Source organism: Agelaius phoeniceus, chromosome 24, assembly GCF_051311805.1.
Source record: "Agelaius phoeniceus isolate bAgePho1 chromosome 24, bAgePho1.hap1, whole genome shotgun sequence".
Classification (NCBI taxonomy): Eukaryota; Metazoa; Chordata; class Aves; order Passeriformes; family Icteridae; genus Agelaius; species Agelaius phoeniceus.
The window spans coordinates 2,399,975-2,427,887 of NC_135288.1; the positions used below are offsets into that span (position 1 = coordinate 2,399,975).

The window sequence follows — 27,913 nt, forward strand, 5'->3', positions numbered from 1 at the left end:
GTTTGACAACATTGGGTTCTTCTACAGTTTGAATGTCTGAGAAGTGACAGGTTGACAGCTCTGGGGCCTGACAGGCCCCGTTTGCCATGGGGAGGGGGATGGATTCCCAGCACAGCCCTGCCAGACGTGGTCCTTCCAGGCCAGGGAATGTCAGTTTCTGAGTGCTCAACCCCAGGATTGCATGTGCACAGAGCCAACAAAAATGCTGATTAATCCCAATCAGGTGGTGGTTGAAACCATCATGCTCTGATATGATCTTGCATTAAAAACCATCTTACTTCCATAAACTACCTCGCTGCAAAACATCCCCCGATGCAGCAGTGGGAGACACAAGAAGGATACAGTCCAGGGGAGGATTTCTTTACCTTGAGCCGGTTATTTCCAAGATATTCCCCATCCATCTTCTTAATGGCTTTGCAGACGCTGGCGATGTCGCAGTACTGCAGGAACGCGTACTGAGGGACACCGTTCACCTTCTTAATGTCGATGTCCTGGGGACAAGCACAAAACACAACAGCCCACAGTCAGCAGTCAATCCCATCTAAGAGGACTTGTTTTTTTTTTTTTTTCAGGGGCACGTGGCACAGCAAGCTCTTTAATTAATATTTTCTTCAGAGGGAGGATTTAAACAATAGTAGACAGTTAAAACTTTGCTGTTCTGCTGCATCTCAAAACCAAATCCTTACTGAGCAGGGAAAGCTCTTTATCCCGCAGATTTAAAATCCAAGCCTGCAGAACTAAGCCTGACCTGATCAACAAACACCAGCTTTAGGCTGTTAATACTATATCAAGAAGAGACAATTCAGGATCAAAGAAATACAGATTAATTTTCTCTCACAAAGGCTCACAAGAAAACAACCTGCCCCGACCCTCATCTCTGAGCCAAGCCGGGCTTCTTTTCCAAATAATCATGATCCATCCTGTTCCTAGAAACACAAAGTGATGCTGGACTCATCTCTTGAACCAGTCTGACTCATGGCAAAGGCAAAAAGAGTCTCAACTTCGGTTGCTGCTGCTCTTTAAAACCAAGCCCATTCACAAGTACAGCCAGAGGCTCACAAAGCCAAATAAAGGCTGATTTTAATCGATTTAAAAAAGCCCAGCAAGCCAGGAGCTGACATTTGGTTAACAAACAAGCTCAGCACTAGCACTGGAAATGTACCCAAAGCCTCTGAACAAACTCATGATACTATGATTCATTCCAAGCTGAAAATAGGAGGTGGAGGGTTTGGCTTTATTTGTTGGAATAGCAGGAGCTGCCTTTGTGAGCCACATATGGATCTAAGCACAAATGTTCCAACATTCAGGACAGGCTAATTTCATGGTTAATAAATTTAGGGACAAGGCAGCAGTTTGACACGGTCTCACCCAAGAGCTCTTTATCTGGGAAAACAGAAGTAAACAGGGACATTTACACAACTGTTAGACTCCTACAGCCCTGGCCTAATGATTTAAGTGAAATATTAATAGAAAACTACATTTCCAAGTGTCTGAAGTAGCACAACTGCAACCATGGCAAATTATACTTGACCACTCACCCTGGGCAAGCAATTCCTTGTGACAGGCAAATAAAGTATCATTATTGTGCTCATTACCCCTCAGAAAGGTTATAAAGCTGGTCCTTCCTGCACCTGAGCTTGCAAGTTTTCCTGGAAACAGCAAGGCAGTGCTGCCTCCCAATTCTGAGCCATTAATAATGCTGACAGGGAGCACCACGGCACACAAAAGCCAATTTACACTAGCACTGATAAGCATCTTTATCAGGAGAGCTCTGCTGCTCTAACACTGGAAAAGGGTTCAAGCCACAGACATGGCACAAATTCATAAATCACTACTGATGTCAAGGATACAGCAGAGTCTGCATACACAAGGGCTGCCAGACATCATAAAATGGGGATTTTATATTTGTTCACATTGTACATGGAAACAACCTCCTCCTCTTTTGGGGAGTAAAAGGGATGGGGCTCCTGGAATGTGTGACTGATTCCTCAGCTGCAATAGACATGTCAGAGCAGAGTGAAGGAGGCACAGCACATTCACAAGCACCCACAGCTGACAGGGAGAACACAAACTGTTTGAAGCCCAGACTCAACAGGAATCACAGAATGAATCCCAGAATGGCTGGGGTTGGAAGGGTCCTTACAGCTCATCCAGTTCTATCCCTGCCATGGGCAGGGACACCTTCCACTGTCCCAGGCTGCTCCAAGCCCCCTCCAGCCTGGCCTTGGACACCTCTAGGAATGAGACAGCCCCAGCTGCTCTGGGCACCCTGTGCCAGGGCCTCCCCACCTTCCTGGGGAAGAATTCCTTCCCAATATCCTGCCTAACTCTGCCTTCCTTCAGCTTAAGGCTTGTCCTGTCACTCCATGCCCATGTGAAAATTAATTAAGCAGGACAGTTGCAAAACGTTTATGGAAAATTTCCCTTAAATATAACATTGATGGGAATTGATAGAAAGTCATGAGCAGACACAAGGGGGCTGCTCTACCTCATCTGGATACTCCTCCTCAGCTGAAAACCCAAATCCCTCACGTGCCATCACTGATCCCTCTGCTCCAGTCCCTTCTGCCTGGGCACGGGGCTGCTTCCACACACACTGACCAAGCCCCTTGGTTCCAGGAATCAACAGGAATCTCAGATTCACACAGTTGTAGGAGTCAACATGAGAACATCACCTGGCACATTCACATCCCAAATACCCAGTCAGCTTTGGAACTACCAGGAGAGAATTACCAGGAGAAAACAGCAGGAGAGACATTTGTTGTAAACACTCCTAGAACTCTTTTTCCTGCTAAGCTACCCCTCAACATTTGTATGCTGAACTCTGAACACAAAGAAAAGCTTTCAGGTATATTCCAGCAAGATAAGTGACTCAGATTATGACAGAAAGACTGAATTATTTGTCGTTGACAGATTTAGCAGCACTCAGAGCATTTCACAGGTCTGTACAGAAAGGGGGGCAGTGCCACCCCACACAGGACACCATTCACGTACCACTATTCCCCCAAAGCGCTGGAAGATGTTGCGAAGGTCGTGGTAGGTGGTTGTTTTCTCCAGGTTGCCAATGAACAGAGTTCTCGTTGCCTTTGGGTGAAATTCATCTATCCTTTCATCCAAAGGACGAAATTCATTCTCGCTTTCGGTTTCTAGGATAAAAGAGAGCAGGAAATTTGTAATGACCGGAGATTTGGATCATGTTGGTTTATTCAGGCCTCCTTGATCTGAACAAGGGTAACCACTGTCTTTGAGAAAAACACCCAGTACTGCACCCATGACTTGTTATTTATGTGGGATTGAGAATCTTTACATTCCATGGAGGAATCTGAGCATCCTCAGGTGAAAGGGAGCTGCACCTTTCAACTGCTTCTCTGGAAATTTACCAAGTATCAATGCTCGAGTGCATGAATTCCAGTAAGGCTTCCCTGTGCTTGGGGAAGAGCACGTGGCAGGAGTTTGTTTTCAGGAATCAATTTTTAAAGAAGCTATTGAAGTGCAGTCTGAGAACTTCACCACGTGCTCAGGGCTGCAGCTCTCACTGGTTGGTCACGTGGGCTGTGCTGCCACAGCCTCAAAAGGCAGCACTCATTGGCTGTTTTAATTAAAAGGAGACGAAACGAGGCTGGGAGGACTCAGTGCTGTGCTCACACCACCCACTGGCAGCTGCTCCACTGAGACATGGCAGATGAGATCGTTCCTTGCAGCAGATCCCACTGTTTGGGAGGATGGCAGTTTTCCTTCTCTCTGGCTGTTTGATCCAAGAGCATCCACGCTTTTTGCTCCAGAGTTTATCGTGGCGTTCTCCCCAGTTTCTTTAACTATGCTTCCTACTTCTATTCAGCCTCTTTACAACAGCTCCTAAACACACCCAGAGTCCCATGGGAGAAGGGCATGGACCTTACCTGGTCCTATCCAGGCTGTGACTTCAATCTGCATGCCAAAGAAGAGCTTTCCTTTGGAGGCATTCAGTGCTTTCTCCTGGTCCTCCTGCTGCCGGAAGAACACGAGCCCATAGCGCTCCTCGGACGCGCCGTGGATCTGCACCGACGTCACCTTCCCGTACTTCTTGAATTCGTGGAAAAGTCCATCTTTAAGGCTTGTATCTAAACCAACAAAGAAACATTAATACTGCAGAAATGTCACTTCTACCAGCTCAGCAGCACCATAAAATACATTAAGAACTCTGACTGTCTTCTGAAATGTGACTTCATCCCACTTAACTCTGTGCTCACACGACTGCCCTTTTCAATTTGGGATGTTAATTTTGACAGTGTCCAAAGTTTCTTGCTGATCTTTCTCTTTTAAACCCAAGAAACTACAGACATGGCTTTACATGGCTAAAGCTGGCGGGGGATGGTTTTTGCTTGTAAGAGACACCCAGCTCCAGGCAAAGAAGAAATAACAGGGATACTCTATTAAAAATCCCACAGGAATACTGTGCATAGCTGGGATGAGCTGTCTGGAGTGGAGGCTGGAGTCACACAGCGTTCAGTTCAGTCAATTCAGAAATATAACCAGGCAGATTCATCAGATTTTGCAGAATCTGACTCAGCCCCACACAATCTGTCTGAGATTTGTGGGATATTGACCTCAGCTTCGTGTCCTTTCAAGGAATATGACAGGCATTAAATCTATAGAAAGATACCAATACGTGAGGTACTCTGCTCACAAGATTAACAGATATTATTTTAGCTCAGCCAGTGCTTCTGCATCCATGAATTCTGTTAAAACTGTTTCCCAACTGATGCCATGCTGGTTTTTCCTGTGGGATCTCTCCTGTGCTAAGCCCAGGGAACAGGGAGCAATCATGGGCGCTCCTCAGCACGTGGTTTCCTGGGTTATTTTCCATGCAACATGCATTGCCTTTACAAATATGCTCAGGGGTGTTTTAAAGCACTCAAACTGCAACAGAAATCTCTTGCCTTTTTTGGATTAAAAAATAAATTGAAGCAGGGTGAGATAAACCAATCGGTTTTAAAGTTAAAAATGGGGATGTGTCAGTTTTTTCCCTGAGAAAGTCCACATTACTGTTGGAAGCACCAGTTCCAGGAGCTGGAAATGCCCAGTACTTGGAGATGGGACCAGCAGGGTTTCTCACAGATGGTCACTAATTAAGCAATTTTCCCACTGTCACAGAAGAAAGGAGGCAGAAGCAGGGAGAGAATCCCATCCTCAGAGGCAGCACGTGGCTGCCGTGCGTCAAAGACTCAGTTCAGGTTATCCTACCGGTCCCATCCCATCCCCTTTTCCTGCTCCCCTTTCCCGAGTGAATTCACCTGTTGAGCGCACTGGAAGATTTTGCACCTTGATCCCAAAACTCTTCCTGGGCTCATCCTTCTCCAGCGATGGGAGCAGCTGGGACGCGGGCGCGGGCACGGCCGTCGACTGCACCGAGCGCGCCGGGGACTCGTCGCTCGAGCTGCTGCTGGAGTCACTGCTGGGAATGGCATGGAGGGAAGCACAGGTGAGTGCAAAGTCAACCAGGAAATGGTTATCTTATTAAAAAAGCAAAATTCCAGAGTTTCTGCTCATCCACAGGTCTTCCTCCCTTTTGTGCCCGGTTCTGCTCTGTGCTGCCGCCCGCTATTCACACAGATTTAAGTGTCTTCCTACCAATATCCCCCTCCAAAGCCCCCAGAGGAGACAGACGGGGAAATGGAATGTGGGTAAAATGTCAGGGAGATCCTGTTACCCACACCCTGACAATGGTGGAGATTTAATTAAGTGTAATGCAATGTTGGACCAGCTCAGGAGCTGTGTAGGAAGAGTGGAGAAATACAGGGAGGATGCACAGGTCTGACAATGCCTCAAAACCCCTCCCAGCACTCTCATATACAGGAAAGAAGTATTATTGTGCTCTCAGGCATCTTCCCTGAAAAGATCTGTTCTCCAAAGAGACCACGTATGAAAATCATGGCAAGCATTTTGGTCAACTGCTTGGGAACAACCTGGATGGGTGGGGATGTCCATGTCCCTGTCCCAGCCCATGGCCAGGGTGGAACAAGATGATCTCTAAGATCTCTTCCAGCTCAAACCACTCTAGGATTCTCTATGAACCAGCAAACACTATTTCCAGGCTCAGCCTCAATCTCCAACTCCAGACATGAAAAATTCAGACCCAAGAACACCTTTTATAAACAATAATTACAGCGGAAGAGGATTTGCATATTAGATCACAGAGGGAGTCAATCTAACCCACAGACTCAGGATCATTCGATGCTTCGAGGAGAGGCAGAAATACAGAGAATATAATGTTATTAAAGCTTGCCCAGTGGGGACACGTCATCCTGCTTCAGTGGCTCATTTCTTCCCCGAGGCACGAGGGCTCAGAACAGCGCTAAAAATAATTTTGTCTGACATAACCCCGGAGACTTTCATTCTCCATTACACGAGCAGCCTTCGAAAAAATTCTGCTGGAATTTTAACTCGGAGGCTGGAGGGGGGGAGATGTGCCACGTACTAAAATAACCCTGTCAGTCTGAAATTTGCTGCTTGATTGAATTTTTATATTCCTCTCCACCTCGTATTAGAAAAACGATACGCAAGTTTATCTTTTTCTTATCTTAAATATTTCATACCCTTCTTACAAACCTTCTTGCCATTAAACCACTTAACTTTTCCATTTCTTTTCTCAGGGAAACCATTTCAGGCTTCTAGTAATTTCCAAGATTTGATTTTGTGAGCTCTTTTACTGCTTTTTTTGTGGGTGTTTTTCTTCAAACGTTCAAAAAAACCTGGTTTTCTTTCTGAACATCTTGGTGTAACAAGCACCGTGGCACATTCCCAAAAGCCCTTGGGCTCTGTCCCCATTATATTTGGAGGCGCAGAAGGGAAGACAATCTCTGTCCCAAAATACTTACAAACAATCCAGAAGGATATAAAAACAGGCCAGACCAAAATAAAACACAACAAAAAGGGTCAAAAATGCAGAAGTAATAATAAACATGAGAAACTGCTGCTGGTCTCACCCTCTCATTACAACCCTCCCATCCCATCCAGCCACTTCACACGTTGGTGCCTTTCCCACACATTCTCCTCCTACTCCTCCAGCCCCGGAGGAGGAAGTTCAGCATCACTTTGGGAGAGGAGTGAAAATAAAGCCATGCCAGGAATGGAGTGAAAAACTGAGCCCTTCCCCCTGCCCTGCTCTTGCCCAGGGCAGCTGCCCTGCACCACCCAACCTCTCACTTCATGGATAATAAATAACATTTCCCTTCCCAGCTACAGTCCCTTGTGCTTTCCAGCAACGAATCTCCCACCATCAAGATATCCCTTCACAGCCTCATTTTTCTGCTAAATTGGTAAACTGCCTTTATTTCTGTCTCATCTGTACACCCTCCTTTTGTGCCCTCTTCATTAATGAACTATTTCATCACTGAAAGTGAAGAGTGGAGCATTTCTTCCTCATCTTTATTCCATTCCCTCTGCCATTCCACTAAATCACCAAAATGAAGTTCTTCTCTACAGCATTTTGGGAGAAAAACAAACCCAATCCCACATGAACAGGCCCTCAGTGTTCTCCAGGAGTAACATCAGCCATCGCCTGCTACTGGGAAATAAACTGACAAAGAATAGAGAAACTTCTTTAAACACAAATATAGGGCAGAGAATGTGTGTGGGGAGAAACTGAAAATAATTCCCAAGCTGACAGCAGCTCCATGTGCTTCAGCAGCCCCTGGGAAAGGCAAAAATAGGACTTCAGGGCTGTAAAACCCTCTGCCCTGTGCCCATTTCCACTTTCCCTTCTCACATCTTGATGATCCTAAAGCCCTTAGAATTCCAGTGTGCTGAGATTGTATCTCTCGAGCAAGAGGCTTGATTTGAGCAGTGCTTTAGAATGGAGACAGGCTATTTTTACAGTTTGGGGTTTTTTAATGAGGATATTAAAAATATGGAGCATACTGTTAAAATCACAGCATTCCACTAGAGAAAAAATATTATCTTGGGATAATACCATTAGATATCCAAGTGATGACAAAGCAGTGCAACAGGGTGATAAATTCTACAAAGGAGCCTGAATTCTGTGCAACTTTGGGAAACAAGGATCATACTGGTAACTTCCATTTCTCCAGGGAGTTTTAAGGATATGTGTCCCTTAGCAAAGCAAGGCTTTCTGAGACATTCCAGAAAAAAAAAAAAGTCATTATTTCCTGACTATTTTTAGACAAGAAAAAAAATTATTGCAAGAACAATCCCTCCTTTCTTTAGGGAAATCCCCATCACTTTTCCAATTGAAGAAACATGGATATAATAATTCAAAAGTAAGTCAAAGGTTTGATGTTCTGTGAATGGGAGAATGATGGAAGAGTTAATTATAGCTGCTGTGTCACCCAGTTATAGCTCACAGCACAATCAAAATAAAGCATCTGACAGGGAATTATGTGGAGTCTTGAGCAGCAAAATACAACTCTTTTTCAGCTTTAAAAATATACAGATCTGAAGCCTGAAAGCTGCTCAAGGACAAGTTCCCAGAATATTAAAATGAGAATATGGCTTTGCTTTTCCCTGTGAGTAATTTTGAAAACAACCACCCGTTGCCAACGCAGAAAATAAGTTATTAAAAATTCTTCTGGCAAAAGTGGGTTCATAAAGCTTTTAGAATGAGCTAGGGAAATTTTAACACTGGAACATAACAGGATAAAACAACAACTCTGATAATCTCCTCCTTAAAAGTATTCCAAGCATCAATAGGTTTTGGGGCAGGTCAAAAATGGCACAAAAATAGCTCTGAAACTTCATTTTGGGCTTCCGCTAGCAGCATTAAAGCCGGGGTGATTTTTTCCAGAAGCCAGAGCGTGCTCTGGCACTCAGCCTTTTCCCAACACGGGAGAACCTGCTCTTCCACATCGCTGTGAAGTCAGCAGAGCAGAATGCCAGCACGCCGAGGAACTAATCTCCAGAGCTGTCACAACACACGCGCGGCGCCGCGAGGGAGCTGGGAACCAACGCCGCTCCCGGAACGCGGCACCACCGGGAACAGTCTGAGCACTTAACCAGCAGCTCAGATGCTCTTTTGTCCAGCCCTGACACTTCTAAAATCAGTTTCGCTCCACGGTATCACAGCATTGAAGAAAAATTATTTTTGTATTTTCTTGTCGGCAAAATCAGATGGGAAAATTGAGCAATAAGAGAGATTGTTCTTAATTAAACAAGGGGTGGACATAAAATAAGCAGTGCATTGATTTCTTCTGATTTTAATCACTGGAGAAAATGCAATATGAGTTGTTTATCCAGAATTAATGTCACTTGATATAAAAAGTCTACAAACACAAGAATGTGGAGATTTACTTTTCTAGTCCACCTCAATATTAGCTTGTGATTTTCATGCTGTAAAGTTATAAAAACTAAATCCAGATCTGTTGAATTACATGCCTTTCAAGTAGAATATAAAATACAACTGACAAAAGAGTGGATGAAATGAAATCTACATGCCCTTTACTACAGGTGTAGTTTACAAGCCCTTTTAAAACACTTATTGGCATTCCATGATTACCTATAAGGATGTGTGTTCTTACTCACACTATTTATGTGTCCATTTTTTATAAATCATGATAAAATCTATTAATAACTTACAATATTTATCTATGTATCTACTTTCCATTAATCAAGATTAAACTTGTTCATAATCCAATTTAAATTTTGTCCACATTGATTCTCAAAGACTCAACATGTAATAATCCAGCCATGAGATTCAGACTCAAATACATCTGGTTTCATGGAATATCCTGTGTTGGAAGGGACCCACAAGGATGGTGGGGCCCCATTCCTGGTCTCAGTACATTGCAGCTCATTTAGCGCACAGAATTTTCCTTTGCTCAGTTCTAAATGCAAAGATGACATTTCAAATCCTGGAATCCCACAAACCACTCCTCATTTCCAGAGAAATTTCTCATTTTCAGGCAATTCCACTTTGCAGGCCTAGTGGCGATGAAGTTACGCTGGGTTTACGTGTGAGAAATGAAAGCACCGAGCGGAGAACACAAAGCCAGCTGTCCTTTGTTCCCACAAAAGGAGATAAAAGAGAGGCTCCAAGCCCCTGCTTGGAACAGAGACCTGCTGCTTCCCCTCAATGGCAGCGGCGCTGAATCAAGGGATCTCACAACCTGCCCTGCACCCTCCTGCAATTTTAAAATGTGGCACAATTGTCATTTCTGCCCGTTGATTTATTTGAGAGCGGTGAGTCAGCTGCAGGCTGGGGGCTCCCCACGAGCGGCAGGCGGGAAACAAAGCTGGAAACACGGCTGGAAACACGGCTGGAAACACGGCTGGAAACACGGCTGGAAACACGGCAGCCGCCGTGGAGGATAAAGCACAGGGAAGCTTTAACATCCTGCGGGCGCTGAGCTGCCAATGCAGGTTTAAAAAAGCAAAACAAAACCAACCTGCTGTTGCCCAGAAAAGCTGTGAAAGCTGTGACTGCCCAGTCCCTGGAAGTGTCCAAGGCCAGGTGGGACAGGGCTTGGAGTAACCTGAGGCAGGGGTGGAATGAGATGGGTTTTAAGGTGCCTTCCAACCCAAACCATTCCAGGATTCTGTCATTCCATGATTCCAACCTCTATAGCTGGAGCAAGTTAAAAACAAAGCCACCTAAAACCAGTTTAAAACCTTTGCATTTTTCACACCTAACTTCAGCTGTGAAAAATATAAAAATTAATACTTAAATTTTTTTTATAGCTGACTTCAAAAACTGTTTCACCAGACCTGGTGAAGCATCCAGGATTTTTTATTTTTACAGAAAATATGCAGAATGATCACTTTTTCCCTGCCAAAATTAACTTGAAATCAGGAATTCTGCCTGGCTCAGCTCGACTCAACACCCTGTCAGAATAATCTCTGAGTGCAGATTATCTCCTAGAAAGATCTACTGAGGACAGGCTCCATCCCTGCTGACGGAGGGTTATTCTCACGGCTGATGTCAGCAGCAGATTCCCAAGCCGGGTCAGGAAATCCAAAGTTAACATACAGTCATCCCTGAACGGAAGAACAGGAACCCTCGGGTTTTCTCCCTGTCCCTCCCTTTCCAGATCCAAGTTAAGTCACCACAGATGATCTCCATGCACAGAACACCGGCAGTGACAGTGTTGTATGATCAGCTCTATCCAGAAGACACAAATCCTTGGGATACTTTATAGGCTTTGGGAAAAAAAAAACAAAACCTGCTGGTTAGATTTCCTCAACTTGGGAAAACAGCACTAGAAAATTGCTCCAAGTTTCCTGAATGTACCGGTGTGTTATTTGGGAATAAAAAGAATTAAAAAGACCTGATTACTGCCAGCCAACACCCACAAAAAACTGATGGCAACTGCTTAAAATAAAAGCTTTAAAAATGCACTGTATTCCATTCTAGCAATGGACTAAAGGATCTTCACCTGTGAAACACTTCAACTTCTGGATGGAAAATTATACATTGGAGCAATATATGCACAAGGCTATTACAGACTGGTATTTCTGACCTACTCATAACTATAACATGAACCTAAGAAGATATTTACCCAGAATTTCCCCTGCTCTCTACACACATGTAAGTAAAAAACGCACATCAAATCACACAGGACAGCAGTAGGCCATTCCCACAGAACTCCTGACACCACCCTGTTCATCCAACAATCCAGGTGGCTGTTCTGCCACACTCAAGCAGGAATCAAAGAATCCCAGAAGGGGACCCTAGAGATCATCTCATTCCAACACCCTGCCACAGGCAGCAATAACCACAATGAAAATTACAGAGGTCTGGGCACACCGACCTTAACTCCTTATCAGAGCTGATTCCAACACTGACCTAAATATCCAAGCAAGCAGCAGGCAGTTGTTCTGTACACATGACACGTCCCACACCAGGGCATTTGTATGGGAAAAAAAACATTTCACACACCTGCGGAAATAAATACAAGGGGTTTTTCCCTCCTTCAAAGGAGTTGTTGAACCTGAAGTTGAAGACGTCAGAAAACCCAGTCCAACCTCTGAGGTTGGTTTGTATGAAGAGATCAAGAGGAAACGAGCGTCACCGCATTCTGCCAACGGCAGGCGCGCGCTGAAGGGGCTCAGCCCACACAGGGAAACCACGGAGAACCCGAACCCCTTCCTCCATGTGCAAACAAGGCTTTCCACTGGAAACATGGATATAAGAGGAAGGGCAGAGAAAGCCACCTAAACATTCCCTCAGTGTAATTACCCTGTGCCCATCACACCGGCCTCGGCCCTCTGGAGCACAGCTCGCCGGGATGGGATTCTGTGACATTCCTGGCACCCGTTCAAGCCGCTGAGAACTCGCCACCCAAGGAACTTTGGTTTGTGCATGTCACACACTCTGCAGTATTTAACAGCACTCAGCTACGATACAACAATCCACCGAGGGGGGGAAAGGTCAGTGCTGCACAGAAACAGAAACAGCCACAAAAAGCATGCAACAGATAAAACCAGCATTTACAAGTCTAAAGAGAGATCATTAAATACTGCAGACTCATGAAACAAGGACATCCTCCTTCCCTTAACTTTTTCTGCTTTATCACGCCCAGAGAGAAGACTACAATGATCTCCTGCTGGGCTGGAATCCTAAATCCAAAGAAACAAAATTAAATGATGTTTAAGGGCCATGGGAAAGCAACACAACTGTGACAACTCAATGTCCTTTACATTGCCAACTAACACACACTGTTGCTGTATTTATTTCAGTCTCTGACCAGCAAGTTTTTGAAGACAGAGCCTCCAGGTACTATTTACCATATATTTATCCTAAGCCAAGTGAGTGGCTTATTAACATTCCATTTGCATTTCTGTGACAGGCCATGTATAAATATATATAAATATATTTACGTCAGTTATTTTATCCTGATGTCTGACACCTGATCTTTGATGAAAGTCTGAAAAGAATCATGGAGAAGATGGAGATGTTGCTCAGAAGGATGGACTACTCCCACTCCCAAAACCACCTTCCCCTGCAGCCCTCAGAGATTCCAGACAGCCTTGGGCTCCTTTTAATTCTGCCCTGCAACTAAATAACCCATTATGATTGCTAAAAATACGTATGTTTATATTAATCTCTGTCTGGCTGAGGACACTGTGCCCAACCCACAGTCGGTGTTGTCACCTCGCTCCTTGACCTACGTCCCCCTGTCCTTGGGCTTGAACTTCGTGCACCAAGAATTAAAAACATTAACCTGGGGGGAAAAAAAGTGTTGGTTACAAACACACTGGCCTATCTCTGGAGCCAAGAGCTGACTCAGCACTGACAACAGCTTCCCACTCTGGGAAGAAGCTGCTCAATCCCTGCACTCCCCATGCTGGCAGGTGGATGTGGATGGGTTTGGTGTTGAATTTGGGAGCAGCTGGAGTTACCTGCCTGCCCAGCCAATGCCTCTTTGAACCATGGATGCTCCCTGGGAACAGTGGGATTGCTCATGCTCCAAAAGAAGCCCTGGGAAGCTGAAGGAAATGCTTTCTCAGCAAACGGCCACGGTGACGGAGCTCGGCGCTGGGAAAGATAAAAGTCATCGAGGCCTTGAGGGTGAAGTACAAAGCAGCTCTTCAGCTCTGCTTTCCCACAATTAAACTTCCACCGATGCAAAGAGGGAAGAAAGAGGGTGGGTGTGAGAATGGGTGAGCAGGATGAGCCTCTGTTTCACATCACCTTCACAGAGTGAAGCCCTGGGTCAAGGTCCCTCGTGAGAAGTCCTGCTGCAGCCACCCAGAACTGCCACCTCCTCCAGCCACGCTCCAAATTATTCCAAGCAATGCCAGCACATGCCTGAGGAAGTGCTGCTGCTCCAGGCATGGATCAGGCAAAAGTTGGCCAAAACCAGAGTAATTGTGTTAAAGGGAAGAGCTTTTGCCACCTATCTGCTGATGATCTAAATTAGTATTTTGTAACTGACACTTCAGAGCACGTGAGATCTTTGGACAAAAGCTGTATTTTAGTACCAGGTTCATGGGAGGCTGTCTTAACATCCACTGCAGATGGAAAAGGAAGGTATGAAGAGGCCAAGGCTTTGCCCAAGGTCATTCCATGAATCACAGAGGGAACTGCCTGAGGAATTTGATCTCCGGGCTCACGGGTGGCCAAGAATTTTCAAAATACCAAGAAAGCAGCAGAGAATCATTCAAGCTGGAAGAGAGCTCCATAATCATCAAGCCCAATATTTAAAGGCAGTTTCCTCAACAACAGCACTGCTTTCATGAAGGGACCTACTCAGCATCCTAGGAAAAAACACCAAACTCTACTCCAAGTGCTGCCTAAGAGCCAGGAGAGTCAAATGCCATTGAAAATGCAACCACCACTGCATCCAAGTAGGCTACTACACATTTACTCAAGGAGCAAAATGTAACCTCTTTTGCCTTAAGAGCCCTGTCAAATGAATTCCTGGGAATAAACACTTCTAAGTACAATTTTAAAACCATTTGGCATTGACTAAGTGTTGAGCACTGGGCATCTTTCAGAAGAAAAGCCTTTTTCAGACATATGCTAGAACAAAAAAAAACCCAGCACTGATTCACCTCTAGGTTACTGCAGTTACTTTTTAACATAAAGCTGCCAGAAGATCACGGCAAGCAGCCCCATAGAATTAATTCTGTCTTCATGTTTTAGAAAAGCATCACACCTTGCCTTAAAAAAACCAAGCCAGGCACTATTTGCATGCACTGCCTCCTCCCAACCCAAGGCAGGGGGTTTTTTTAGCAATACACAAAACACCATTTGTTGAAAATCCTGATTTGGAGCAGTTTTGAAATGGTGCATCCTCTCCTATAAACAGAATTGTTCCTGGGATGGGAGCTGCAATGGAAGGCATGCCAAGATACACAGCTGAGCTACAATGCTGCTTAAGTAAATTTGGGAACATGCAAAGCTTAATATAGAAATTCCCTTTATGGCAGATAACGCCATGGAAGTTTAGTACTTCTAAAAATGGTCACTATTGTCCAAAGAGAGAAATCCAAATGGAAATGGACAGGGCAACCCTAGCTCTCCATTCAAAATAAATCCATTTATCAAGGGTGTTTTTCAAAGAGAATTTCTATTCCCTTACATCTTAGAATCATAAAATACTCCTTCTGATCTAAGATTCTAATAGAATCTTCAACAGCCTTTCAAAGAAACACCAAAGAGATGAAGGGAAGAATAATTTTGGAGGCTCTTTTTTTTTAATGCCCCCTTTTAGACCAACAACAGAGACTGGAGGAATCACAGGAGAGCTCTGTAAAACCAGAATGGGAGCTGCTGTTCTGGAGTAAAGGACTATTTAAAATGGAAGGCCTGGGAAAAAAAAAAAAAAGTCATTTCTGTGATCTCAGGCAGCATAAATTATAGAGAGAAGACATTTGATGAGTTCTATGCTAAGGATTAATTTGCCATTTAAAAATGCAGGGAACAGATGGATCTCTTGGCTAGGACTATATTTGGGAATTACTTCATTTTGCTGCCCACATGCAAATAAAAATACAACTAAAAGTAGAAGTTTTTGTGAGCTTTCACATGGGTAGAAAACACTGAAGTAATGAAAATAAAACCAAAAAGAAAATGTCTGTATGAAATAGGTAAAGTGCCACAGCACCTATTGTGGATCTGCAGTAGGTTGGGGGAGAGAATGTGATTTTACTTTGTTAATCAACTATGGAGAGTAATGCCAGGCTTAAAGAGCAAATTTAAGAGAAAAACAACTCCAAACCAACCCAGCAAAACCCGGATCATATGACAGTGTTTGTCACTTCAGAGTAACTTCTGAAAAAGCACCTTGCTGTAACTTAATTCCATGGAATTTGTTAGGATTTAGCGATTACATCTCCACACATGGTCAGAAGTCCAGGGATTCTCTTTCCCAAAAGCCTGGGCCAGTTCCACCGCACTCACCAGGGATCACAAAGCACGGGTGAGAACTTAATTTGCGAGAAAAAATCCAAAAGTAGGGTGGAATCCAGAGGGAAATGCCTTACACCTCCCTGGACCGCGTACAGCCCCGGCCTCCACCCGGCATGGCAGCAGCTGGGGAAGGAGGAGCAGCGCGAGGCAATCCCGCTGGCACTGCGAGGGCACAGCATGGAAGAAAAGTCCTCTGGGGGACTCCCACAGGCAAAGCCTGTGAGCTTCCTTTATGGGAGCCGGTGCTTTCAAACCCCCAAACCATAGCAGCCACACGTACAGGGTAATTAAGCACCTTCCCAGTTTCCATGTGATTTCTCAAAGTTCGAGATAAACTGTGTATTAAAAAGCAAACCCAACATCAACTCCTGAGACAGCTGTTAGATACCATCTCTGTTTCTCCTCTAGCAACACAATGAGCCTTTCTCCTCCCTCTCTCCATCTCAGAAACAAACAAATTGAAAATTTCACCCAGCAAAGGCGCGAGTGGCGCAGGACGTCCTCGGCGTATTCCCAGACTCCGGAACTGGGGTAAGCACAGCTCCAAGCGCGTTCAGAAAACAAAGAGGAACAGAAAATCTGTACTAACCCGACAGCCTCCTTTCTGTGACTATTCATCCTTCACAGTCCAACAGGACACATCAGCCAGTAAACAAACATGGAAGGGAGGGACCAACTTCAAAGCAAGTGTGTAAATCTTACATAATTTGAGGGTTTGAGATCTTGCAGCAACCTCTTACCCAACGAGGTGTCAGATGATCCAAGGAGGTCAGACCTGTAGCAGCCACGGTAAGTAGGACACTCTGCACCTCACTCTGCCCAGCCCGGCACTGTCTGTCCACAGGGACCTGGGGCTGGGCATTCTTGGGAATTCACTTTCAGGAGGAGAACAGTGCCTTTCTTTCATGTGTTATCACACCAGAAAAGCTCTCAAATGGATGAAAGATAATAAATACGTGAATGCCCTTAGAGCTGGGATCTGCTGGAGATGTGTTTCAATTATTTTTGATTTTTAAACTGTTTTATGAGGTTCTCTTATTTTTGCCCAGATATAAAACCAATGATTTCTGGACATCTGCAGAGAACACCCCACAACCATGGAAGAAATGAGGATACAGGCCTGAAAACTACTTCCCTCTTGTAGAAAGGATTTTCTAAGAGGTACTTTTCCTGCCATCCTGGATTTCCAAGTGTCTTCTAGCCAAAACCATCGCTTTGAGCTAAATAAAGCAACTGAGCACTGAAGCCCAGACATTTCTCAAAGAGAAGGAATTAAAAGGCTCCACGTCTCGCTTCTCCAGACAGCAGAGTGCACTCACGGCTGGAAGGACCAGGAAACAAAGGAACAGGTCCCCTACCTTTGTTATGGGCCACTTGCGAGGAAGGATCACAGAGAAGTCCAGTTTCTTAATGCCAAAGCTATTTTTGTTCTTATATTAGGCACTTAATGAATACTCATGCAAAGACCTTATTCACACGGCATCTACACAGTGCATGTCTCCCTGCTCCTCCTTTTGGAAACTCAGCTTCCCTTCAAGATTTAAACAAAATTTGGACCACACCCCAACACATATAAATTTTTTCTCCTCTACAGAACACATCGAAGCCCTCACCTCTCTCCCGAGCCTGTGATTTTCCACTCAAGAGCCACGCTGCCTTCTCCTCTCTGAGCAGCATTAGGAGCTGACCACAAGGATCTGCAGAGGGATCCCTAATCTGCTGCTAAGAAGCTTTTGCACTTAAACCCTTGATGCCATCATTAGTGGTTTCGGCACTCACAGCGTCACAGCCAGACTCTGGGATGATGAGGGCAAAGCTAAGCGCATCAGGTACACAGTTAATTCAATGGGCAAAGATTAGGGGATGATACTATTTTTTATTTTTTCCCCAATAAGGCTTATTTACTATTAATTCCCATCCTGTGACTTTATTGAAGTACAGCATGTTCCACCCGAGATTGTTTGTAAAGTTAACGCCCAAGTTGCATCGCTATGCCTGGAGGAGACCTGTTCTCCCAGCCCTCAGGTTTTACAGGGAAGGTTCTCCTTCTGCATCCACTCCTCTGGCAGAGCCAGAAACATCCTCTTTGGGGAAAAAAAACCCCAAAACAAAACCAACAAATCACTGTATTTGCAAGTTCGAAGGGAGGTGGTGTCTAGGCTTTAACTGGAACACGTATGGCTGAGCCCAGGCAGTGGGCTGGATTTTTTTTGTTTGATCACTGTAATGACTGCTATTTTTTCAAGAAGCGTTCAATACAGCCTTCCTCTTCTGCTATTCATCCCTCCATGTGAATATTCATCAGAAATTATTAAACTGCCCTTTATTCCCAAGGTCTGTGTGATGGGAATGATGCTCCCCCCCAGCTCTGGTGCCTGTGTCTCCATCACCGCTGCAGATAAGCACTTCCAGGCTGCGATCCTCTAATCTATTTTAGCCATGATTCACATCCGAGCTGTGTGTCTCCCAAGGAAAGGCGAATCTGGACTGCTCATGCAGAGGGAGGCAGCCACCACAGCCCACGGCACCACACGTTTCCCTGTTTTCCTTGGCTTTCTCGGGGCTGGTTTCCCCTTGCTCCCCCAGCGTGCAGCAGGAAGGGAACACATTTCTCTTCCTGCCTCCAGGATCCCTCAGACTAAGCCTGGCTTCTGAGCAGTAACACGGGCAGCTTCAACTTCCCTGACCTCAGCTAATTCTTTCCTTCCCTCAGCCTACTCAAGATGATTAAGCAAAATACTTGGAAGGAAATCAAAGCCTTAAAAATGCAATTAGAAGTGACCATTTTGTTAATACGCACACGCACAACCCCAAAGTCAAACCCAATCCAACAGCACCTGACCTTTGGGAAAACAGCAATTTTTAGCAGCTCCCATGGACTTAAGGAACAGCCCAAAGTCTCCCACAACACTGGTGGGAACAGTGCTGTCCACATAGCTCAGGTTTTTCCCACTATTCCTAAATAAGGAGGTTAAGAAGACATGAAATTGCAAATTCTCACACCAGACACTGGCTCCCGCAGACCTACAGCTGTCCAGGGGTGACTTAAAAATATCATTTATAATACACATCCTTCCACAGACCCAGATCTTGCTCCCCCAGCTGAGGAAAAAGCAAGTTCACCGGAGGGTCTAGAATCAGCTACCACAAATCCTCATACTCTCCAGCAAAGATTCTGATCTCATTGCAAGAAACCTTTAAAGCATTGAAATAATAATAATGTCTTTAACAACAATGAAGTTGTTTGAAATCATCAAAACAGTTATCATAGTAATTAAACAGAAATATTTTTCTAAGGCAATTTCCACTTCACCCATCCACAACGTTATACATTTTTAAGCCTCCTTTCCTGAAATTAACTTGAAAAAAGGTTTGTTTTTTTTTTCCTCTGCCTGTAAAGAATCAAATGCACTTTGAGAAAGCAGCAGTTGAGCTTCTGGGCCCTGACAGAGAAACAAAGGCTGACAGCCCAGATTTAGATAAACACCTACTTCTGCACATTTAGGAAGAGGCTTAATTGCTTTTCACTTAGAGCCAGCAATTACCAACTATTACTGGGAGTGCAGCAGTGGTGGGGGTATTAATTGCAGCCAAATGTCCACTCTTTTTGGGCAGCTCATGCCAAGAAAATTAAATACTAAATAAAAAAGAAATTAAACCCCCTCTTAGTTATAACGTTTTAAAGTATTTTATTGTCTGTTTATGTGTAAGGGGGGGGAGGTGGGGGTAGGTTCTCCCAGAGGGGCCAACAAAGATAGAATTTCTATTTAATTTTGAAATTGTGTCAAATCACGGCAGAGGTGGCATTAGGATGTTGGGGCAGGCTTCAAAATCGCCCTTTTGGGGGATTTTTGGGGCTGTATCCTCCAGCGAGGAAACCAGTGCTTAACCTCTAGAGCGAGCAGAGCATTTAAGGTATAAAACAAATAAATAAACAACCTAAAATAGGTTGAGAGGGAAAGAGGGTGGTTCTCCCGCCTCAGAGCCGGCTCTGACACAGCCGCTGCTACTTCATTTCTCTGCGCTGTATGAGGGGAAAACCTCCACGCAGGAGCGAGAGCCGCTCCAGTGATAAGGTGGGGGAGGGATTCTATATATTTTTTTTTAATTTAAAAGGCTTTTTTTGTGGCAATGGCGGTGTTTTTCCGCGGGGCTCGGGCGGCCCCGCCCCGGGGGCGGCGCGGCAGCCCCGGCCGGCTCCCGCCGGCTCAGACCGGTTCTCAGCGCAAACAACCGCCCCCCGCCCGCCGGGGCACCACGGCGGCGAACCCCCGCTTATTCCTCCAGAAACACCCGCTTTTCCTGCAGAAACACCCGCTTTTCCTGCAGAAACACCCGCTCTCCCCCCACAAAACACCCGCTTCTCCCTCAGAAACACCCGCTCTCCCCGCCCCCCTGAAACAACCGGGTGAGGCGACTCTGCGGCCGCGCCGCCATTACAGCGGCGGGCGCGCTCCGCCGGCTGTGAGGCGAGAGAAAGCGGCGGGGTTTTCGGAGCGAGATAAAAATCTTATTATGCAACGCACATTTTTCATAGATTATTGCCGAGTCTAGGGCTAAGGTAATGCGGGCTGTCAGCAGCTGGGGCGAGAGGCTGAGGGACAAGCGGGCTGCGGCCGCTCCCTGCCAAGGGCGCGGAGGCACCATTTCTTCACCATCCGTGAGGAGAACTTTGATATATCACACGTTATTTTTTTTTCCACAGAAGGATCTATTTATGTGATTACACATGCACAGGTACGTCTTTTTCGGCATATCTCGAGTATAAAGGTTTGCTTTCTGTATTATAATCTCTCCAAAGCCATCTGAAAACGTTCTGCCTGTGCTCAATCTCAAGAAACCCGATACAGTCCCAAGGGTAAAAAAAGCCACGTTTAAAGGATGGTCTCGGTTATATTTAGCTGAGCAGCAGCGCAGGCTGACACGAGCAGAAACACAAGGAAGAACAAAGTGAAAACGCTCGACAGTTGTTAACAAAAACCTGCGAGTATCTGAGGTGGATTTTTTTCTAAATTTTCCTTTCCCTAATTCACATTTTGCGGCGCAGAGAGAACATTAAAGCAGCATATGGGTTTATGTGAACAAAAGGTAAGGATGAGGTGTTTCACCTGACTCTTGACAGGATTTACTGTTGCCTTTGTGCAATGGAAAAGGCCTCCTACTCTAAGAAATTCTTTAATTTTCTTTTATAAATCTTAACCTAATTCTTTTCCCATACAAACACGAGCCTGCTCAACCCTGTCGTTCTACCAGAAGAGATTAAAATTTTTCAGCTCATCTCTACAGTACTAAATGTATGTAAGAATTATTTAACCTCGACAAAAGCCATCTCACAGAGGCTTCAATAAAGACTAAATAGCTACATTTAACCCCATTGTTCCTGATTTTTCATCTGTCCTCAGCACAGGCATCTCCAAACCCACTCAAAATCCCAAATCCCAGCTAAATCACTGATTCATCACTTCTGGCAGCAAACGACACTGGAAGGAGGAGATGAAGACAATGGTAGAGAAAGGTTTGCATTATGTAATGAAACTAAAACTCACTTTTTTCTACTTTCACTTCAGTTGTTGAAACAGGGTAGGAAAGTCCCTGACTAAATAAAATACACAGGAGGTTTCAGGGAGCCTGTTTTTCCCATGATTAAAATTCTCTTGGCAGTATTTTTCATCAGTTTATTTCAATATTAAGACACACACATATTCCATTCCAATGGTAATTCCTTGCTCCAGAAAGAATTTCATCACAGAGAAATCTAAAATTAAAACCAATCTCTAATTACCTTCTGCCTTGCCCACTTGTCACGAGAACTTTAAATACAGCTATCAGAATTACAAAAAAAAATTCCCTTTTCAAATATCTCTAAGTGCAACTTCTTCCTGTTTCTTGATTTCAGGAAGACTGGAATAACTGTGCTCACATAGATCTTGGTGAATATAAAACCAGTGTTGTATCTAAGCTGAAAATGCTCTTTTAATTTCCCAATATCTATTTCATATTACAAGCTATAGAGAAATAGTCATCTAAGTAATTATTCATCCAACTCCAGCATCCTGGATATGAGACAACCAAACAAACACTCTTAAAAATAAATTAAAGGCAACTACATTACACATTATAGGAAATTATTCATTTAACTGGTAAATCCCCCAGCATCCTCCACATCAGACAACTGAATAAACACTCTTAAAAAATAAATTAAAGGCCAAGGGAAACCTCAGGTCGCTTATCTGCAGATGGAACACGTGGGGTGTTCAGGCTTTCACAGCCTGAACATCACCTACAGGAAATCAAACACTTCTGCCTGGGTTTTTGTAAATGAATTTGAACCCCATCCCAACAATTTTTAGGAGTGAAATGCTCTGCTCTCAGCACTGGGTGGTTCAGCACTGCTGCAGCAAAGCTTTAAGAATAATCACTAACACATGGAGCAGCAAGAGACGTGTCAGGCCATCTGACGTTACAAAACTGAATCAAAAAGCCCAGAAATTATTTTTAGTGCATTAGAGCACCTCAACAAGCAGCCTAGAAAAGAGCTTTTGCTACAAAAGAAAAAACCTAAAAGCAGGGAGGATGTTTCCAGGAGGCTGGGCAGGGCACAAACAAAATCTTGTTTGCTTCCTATGGGATCAGCCAGCTTCCATCCAGAGCCAGCCTCTTCCATGACACAGTACAGAAAATATGTTTGCTAATGTATCATTTGTGGTGTGTGTCTGAATCACCAGAATGGAGACAATGAAGCTTCTGGTGGTGGCAAATTATCATTTTCAAGGGCTTTTTTATTCTTTCAAGGTGATAAAAAAATTCCACCAACCCTTTTCCACTACATAGGTGGGGAATGAGCAATCTTACACTAAGAAGACTTCAAAACACAAATTCCTCCTCAAATCCACGCAGGAACCATCCACATCCACCAGCTTCCTCACCTCAGCAGGCAACTTCTGAGAGGCCACAAAACACCCCAAATAAAGCCTGGCTTCAGAGAATACTGGGTATTTTTAATGTGTTCTTTCTGGTTTTAGTTTCTAAATTACTCCCTGCAACACCATTACCTGCAAAGGCCTCCAAACAGCAATTTGAAGCAAAGTTCAGTGGCAATCCAACACAACAAACTCTGAACCCCTGACAAGATAAAGGCTTTTTGGGTTGTTTTTTTAATTTTTAAGCAAGCAGTGTTTCTTCAGTATTGTCAAGGAAAAATCAGCTCCATTTAATCATTGTTATGAACTTCACACAATTCTTGAAAACCACAAGCAAGGAAACCCAGACTTCTCCTTCAGCACCTTTGTGCTTTTTCACAGCTCCGGAAGGACAAAGTTCCCAGCAGTGCTGAACACCCCCAGTGTACCCCAAACACCCCCCAGGGCAGGAACACGGCTCTGCCAGCTGAGACCAACAGGACCACACTTCAGTCACCAAAGTCTTACATTTCAGAAGAATGCAGTGTCATAAAGACCTTAATAATACCATGGCCCCTCAAAATTGGCCATTTCCATTTATTAAAAAACCATAAGAGAATCTCTGGCTTGCTGCAATCCTCGAGACCATGGAAACTGCAGGCAATAATTATTCTCCAGACAAAAGAAACTGGACCTATCACACAGCAAGTGGGAGCACCAAACCAGAGAAAAGGGGGTGAGGCTGCTTTTGCTCACCAACAGTGTATGAGGAGCTTAATATTTACATGGCTAAATTTCAACTGTGTTGAAAATTAAACATTTGTGCTTTGAAAGACTTCAAGGCCAGGTGGGGTTTTGCTTCCCAAAGTAAAGAGAGGGTTAAATGTTTATTATTATCTAACTGATTGCTAAGAAACATGTAAAACTCTTTTCTGATCCTTCAAAATTAAATATACAATCCACCAGATTCTATTACTTGCTCGACTGAGTTTGATTTTATTGTATTAATAAGAAAAAAATGTTTTATTTCCTCCCAGAGTATCATCTACTTTTCCATTACTACAACTAGAAATTGCCAAGAAAATGAAATGCTCAAGCACAGCAGACGCTGCTTTTCTTCTCATTAAATCTTAAAACTTGGTTCCAGTGGGATCATATTTAGTCCTCTCAAATTCAGAACAGGATTTCATCCTGCCTCGACATCCCAACAATGACATTTTATAAATATTACGAGTTTCTTGGACGCCTTTCTCATTCCACAAGGAGCAGAGAAGCACCAGTAAAAATTTTTTCTTCTTTCCCTTCTTGAGATTTTTTTTTTAAACCTTAAATGTAACCAGCCCTCCTTCAATCCATTTTCTCTAGGATTTTTTGAGAACCTCTGGAAGTCTCACAGATTTTTCTGAGATGTAATAAGTGTGAAAAATCTTTGTCAAAGGATTGTCTTTATTCGAGCATTAAGCTCTCATTGAGAGAGGTGTTGGAAATAAACAAGTGCTTAAAAACAGCCTAAAAGTTGTCTTAAATATTCACCTGCTCTCCAGCTGAGACAGGACCTGGATTTCTAAATCCAAGAGGAGAAAACAATAATTAAAAGAAGTAAATAAATCCTTGCATGATTCTTTAGACATGAGGGGGTGGGGCAATCAGAAGAGGAGACACTGATTTCCTCATCTTCTGTAGGCCCTCCGTGGGTGTCAGCCCATCTCACCCTTCCAGAAGGTTCAACATTCAAGGTAAGACTTTGTGAGAATAATCCCCTTGGTCAGAGAGTTCTGACAGTGGTAAAATTCCATTCACAGTGATAAACACAGAACCCTAGACAAGGTTGGAAGGGACCTTAAAGTTCACCTAATTCCACCCCCTGCCATGGCAGGGACACCTTCCCCTGTCCCAGGTGCTCCAAGCCCTGTCCAGCCTGGCCTTGGGCACCTCCAGGGATCCAGGGGCAGCCCCAGCTGCTCTGGGCACCTGTGCCAGGGCCTGCCCACCCTGCCAGGGAAGAATTCCTTCCCCATATCCCAGCTAACGCTGTCCTCTGGCAGTGGGAACCATTCCCCCTTGCCCTGTCACGCCAGGCGTTTGCGAAATCGAACACTCTACTGATACACTTATTTACTTAATGAATATTTTCAGTTTTAGAAAAGACCTGGTATGCAAAGGAAACGCTGCCAACTCTGCAAACCCTCCTAAGGAGCAGAGCTTTTCGCCAAAGAGCATAAAATATTTATGGGTGCAACCGTAGCTTTGTGGCTTCCACTCTTAGGGTGAATTCGCTCTTAAAAAGCCAAATATCAGAGAGGCACTTCAACATGAATTTTAAAATTATTAGAAGAAATCAGTGATTTTCTAACACCTTCTTTTCTCCCGCATAGGTTTTTTGTAAAGCCATGCAAATACAGAGTTATTGCAGAACCAAGGAAACGCATCCCCAGGAATTGCAAACTTGGATTATTTTCTTTTAATTCTTCCAAGTCTACAAATTTTGCTGTGAGGCAGCAGGGCGAGAAATGGGAAGGCGACAAATCAACCTTGTGAATGTCAGCAGTGTCAGTGAACAAGAAGAAACAGAACAATACCACTCATCATTTCCCAAAGTATATTGAAGTGTGGTCTGTAAAAAGTAGCTGACCTTAAAATTTGCTTTTTTTCTCACTGAAGGAAATAAGTTCTGCACACACTGCATTCTCCAGACACACAGGCAGCGAGGTGTTGTGTCTGTACATCCCTGCTCTGCCCAGCCACCATCTTACAGATGCACCATGGATCCACCATGCCTGCATTTTTTTCTCTCAAATGATATATAAAAAACTATTTAACCAGTGCAAGAGAATGTCATTATCTTCTACATCTGCTTGAAATTCATTGTTGCATTTCTATTTCCATTACATCTTGCTCGCAACAATGGAATTTTGAAAGCTTTTTCAGAATCTGGCACAGAAATGTGTCTCTATTTTGGTTCTTGGATCCATGGATCCACCACGGAAAACAACAAACAGCACGAGCACTGCCCTTGGAACCCTCAGTGCCAACTGAGCCTTTTGACATTTCACCTCACTTCACTTCTACCTCAGCGACCAAAGCTCTGCCATGGAACAACTCCTCACGCTCACACGCCAGCAGAGCACCCGCACAGCCCACAGCACAGGGACCTACCTGTCGCTGCTGGTACTGCTGCTGCTGCTGAGGGAGTCGCTGCTGGAGGATCTGCTCCGGGAGCCGCTGCCGCTGGGGGAGCGGGCGGGCCGGGCGGCCTGGCTGGCCAAGCGCTGCGGGGATTGCGTCCTGGACTGCGATGAGTGCGGCGAGCGGCTCCGGCTGTGCTGGTAGTTCCGCTCTGGCCTTCTGCCTCGTACCTCCCGTGTAATGTCATCCCTGTAGATATCCCTGTGTACCACACTGGGCAATGTAAACTGCTCCCGGGCCCTAGGTTCGTATCGGGGGTCGTGAGCGTCAAAGCGGTTTGGACTTCGGCTCCGAGAAGTGTAATAGAGCCCGTGTTGTAAGGTCCGCTCCCGAGGGTCTCTATAGTAATCCTGATCGTAATGTCTCGTCCGATCAAATCCGCCCGTCCCCCGCTCATGGTGTCCATAGGCACTATGTTCATAAGCACGCTCCCTGTTATCTGAAGCCCTGCATTTGGGAAGGGGGAAAAATATCGCATCAGAAAGGGGCAGGCACGACCAGAAGCAAATCATGCAAACATTCATGGCAGCACTCGACTTATTGTTGCGACTGCTTCTCTACTAACCAGCAATAACCTATCAAGCAAACAATGACAAACTTCGAAACATTTTACTTGACTCCAAAGTTATATTTGTATACAATCAAGCTGAGCAATCATTTTGGTTTAATCACAATATGGGGCTTTCATGACCAGCAACTTGCCTTCACAGGAAAAAAAATTCTGCTTTCTCATGCACAATCCTCATTTCAAATGTTCTTTTTCTTTTAAATTCTGTAAACAAGAAAAACTTCATGGTTATGGACATCATCATTAACTTCTCCTTTTTCTCTCCATTTTTGCTTAAGAGCTTCAAAAAAATTATTTTCCAAAATTGGGTAATTACTGGAGCTCTTGTAATTATCCTTCTGCAAAAATGGTATCACAAATTGGGCTGTAGCCATGAAAGCCTCCATGCAAAGCATGACCCATAGGTAAGAAGCTGCTTTCAAAAGGGGTGGCATAACCCATAGAGATTTCCCAGAAAATTAGGGGGTTTCTTGTTGCTGCTCTAAAATATTTTACCCTCTTAGAGGGAATTTTTGCTTTGACCAGATTGCTACAATCATTCATTGTAAAAGTTATGGACTAAAGAAACATCTCCATTAGTAATGCTGGAACTGCAAGGATGCAAGTCCCCAGAACATACTAAGACCCTACACATGGACTGGGAATCCAATTTTTAGGCAGTGTTTTTGTTTGGACTGCTGTAATCACAGAATTTCTATCTGCACAAGCTGCTGCTTTCCAGCAGCTACAGTCCAGTTCATTTCAGTGTTTTGAACATTTTAAATTGAGAAAGGCTCAGTGATGTCCTGAGTTAGTGTGATCTCTCAAATAAAGAGATTGACAGATAAAGGAACACTACAAATAGTTGAGTATTCCAATTTAAACAAGTACCAAGATGGTACATCTTAGTTACATCTACAAAATGGAAGATTCAGAATGGTTACTTTGAACATTTAAAAAATACTTCTAAAATTCTAAATATGTCAGGGTAGCCAAAATTAATTTAAAAATTAATTATCCATCTTACAAAGGACATTTCAACCTTTTTTTTCAGCCTTCTCTCTCAGATTCTTCCTTTAGAATGTGTTATGAGTCACTTCAGTCTCCTGAATCCTGATAACCCAATTCTGCCTTGTGCCTCCTCCTCCTCTCCTGCATCACAGCTCTAGTTCGAATGGCAGAAATATTTCAGGGATCTTTTATAAACTGAAAATGGGATTTGAATCTTTTTGTGATTAGCATCTCAGGAAGTTCCTTCCATTCCTTCTCCAATGAATCACTAGATCCTTAATCCTCTCAATATATTCACTCTGTTGTTAAATTGTAACTCATATCAAGCTTTCTATAGGGCTCTCTCACATCTTGCCTGCATTTTTTTCTCTGATAAATGATATATAAAAAACTATTTAACCAGTGCAAGAGAATGTCATTATC

General features: G+C 44.1%; 1 protein-coding gene and 1 long non-coding RNA gene across 9 annotated transcripts in view; one reads left to right on the forward strand and one right to left on the reverse strand.

Annotated features, from left to right (window-relative positions):
- SPEN (spen family transcriptional repressor) overlaps positions 1–27,913 on the reverse strand; it is a 66,906-nt gene that overhangs the window by 18,682 nt on the left and 20,311 nt on the right. For 5 of the 6 annotated variants that reach the window (XM_077190330.1, XM_077190329.1, XM_054647753.2 and 2 more), the window contains exons 3-7: positions 25,903–26,379; positions 5,274–5,434; positions 3,900–4,100; positions 2,995–3,146; positions 366–491 (exon numbers count right to left, since the gene is read on the reverse strand). In XM_077190330.1, coding sequence (XP_077046445.1) covers positions 366–491; positions 2,995–3,146; positions 3,900–4,100; positions 5,274–5,434; positions 25,903–26,379 — 1,117 coding nt within the window. The remainder of the gene's footprint in view (positions 1–365; positions 492–2,994; positions 3,147–3,899; positions 4,101–5,273; positions 5,435–25,902; positions 26,380–27,913) is intronic. The other variant, XM_077190326.1, reaches the window with a different exon arrangement.
- Positions 20,036–24,397, forward strand: LOC129129731 (uncharacterized). Of its 3 annotated transcripts, XR_008535474.2 has the most exons (5): positions 20,036–20,408; positions 20,553–20,584; positions 21,075–21,141; positions 21,250–21,362; positions 23,784–24,397. It is a non-coding gene; the product is annotated as an uncharacterized LOC129129731 (long non-coding RNA). The 3 variants fall into 3 exon arrangements; XR_013185112.1 differs by having other exon boundaries at positions 20,895–21,362; XR_008535471.2 differs by lacking the exons at positions 20,036–20,408; positions 20,553–20,584 and having other exon boundaries at positions 20,599–21,141.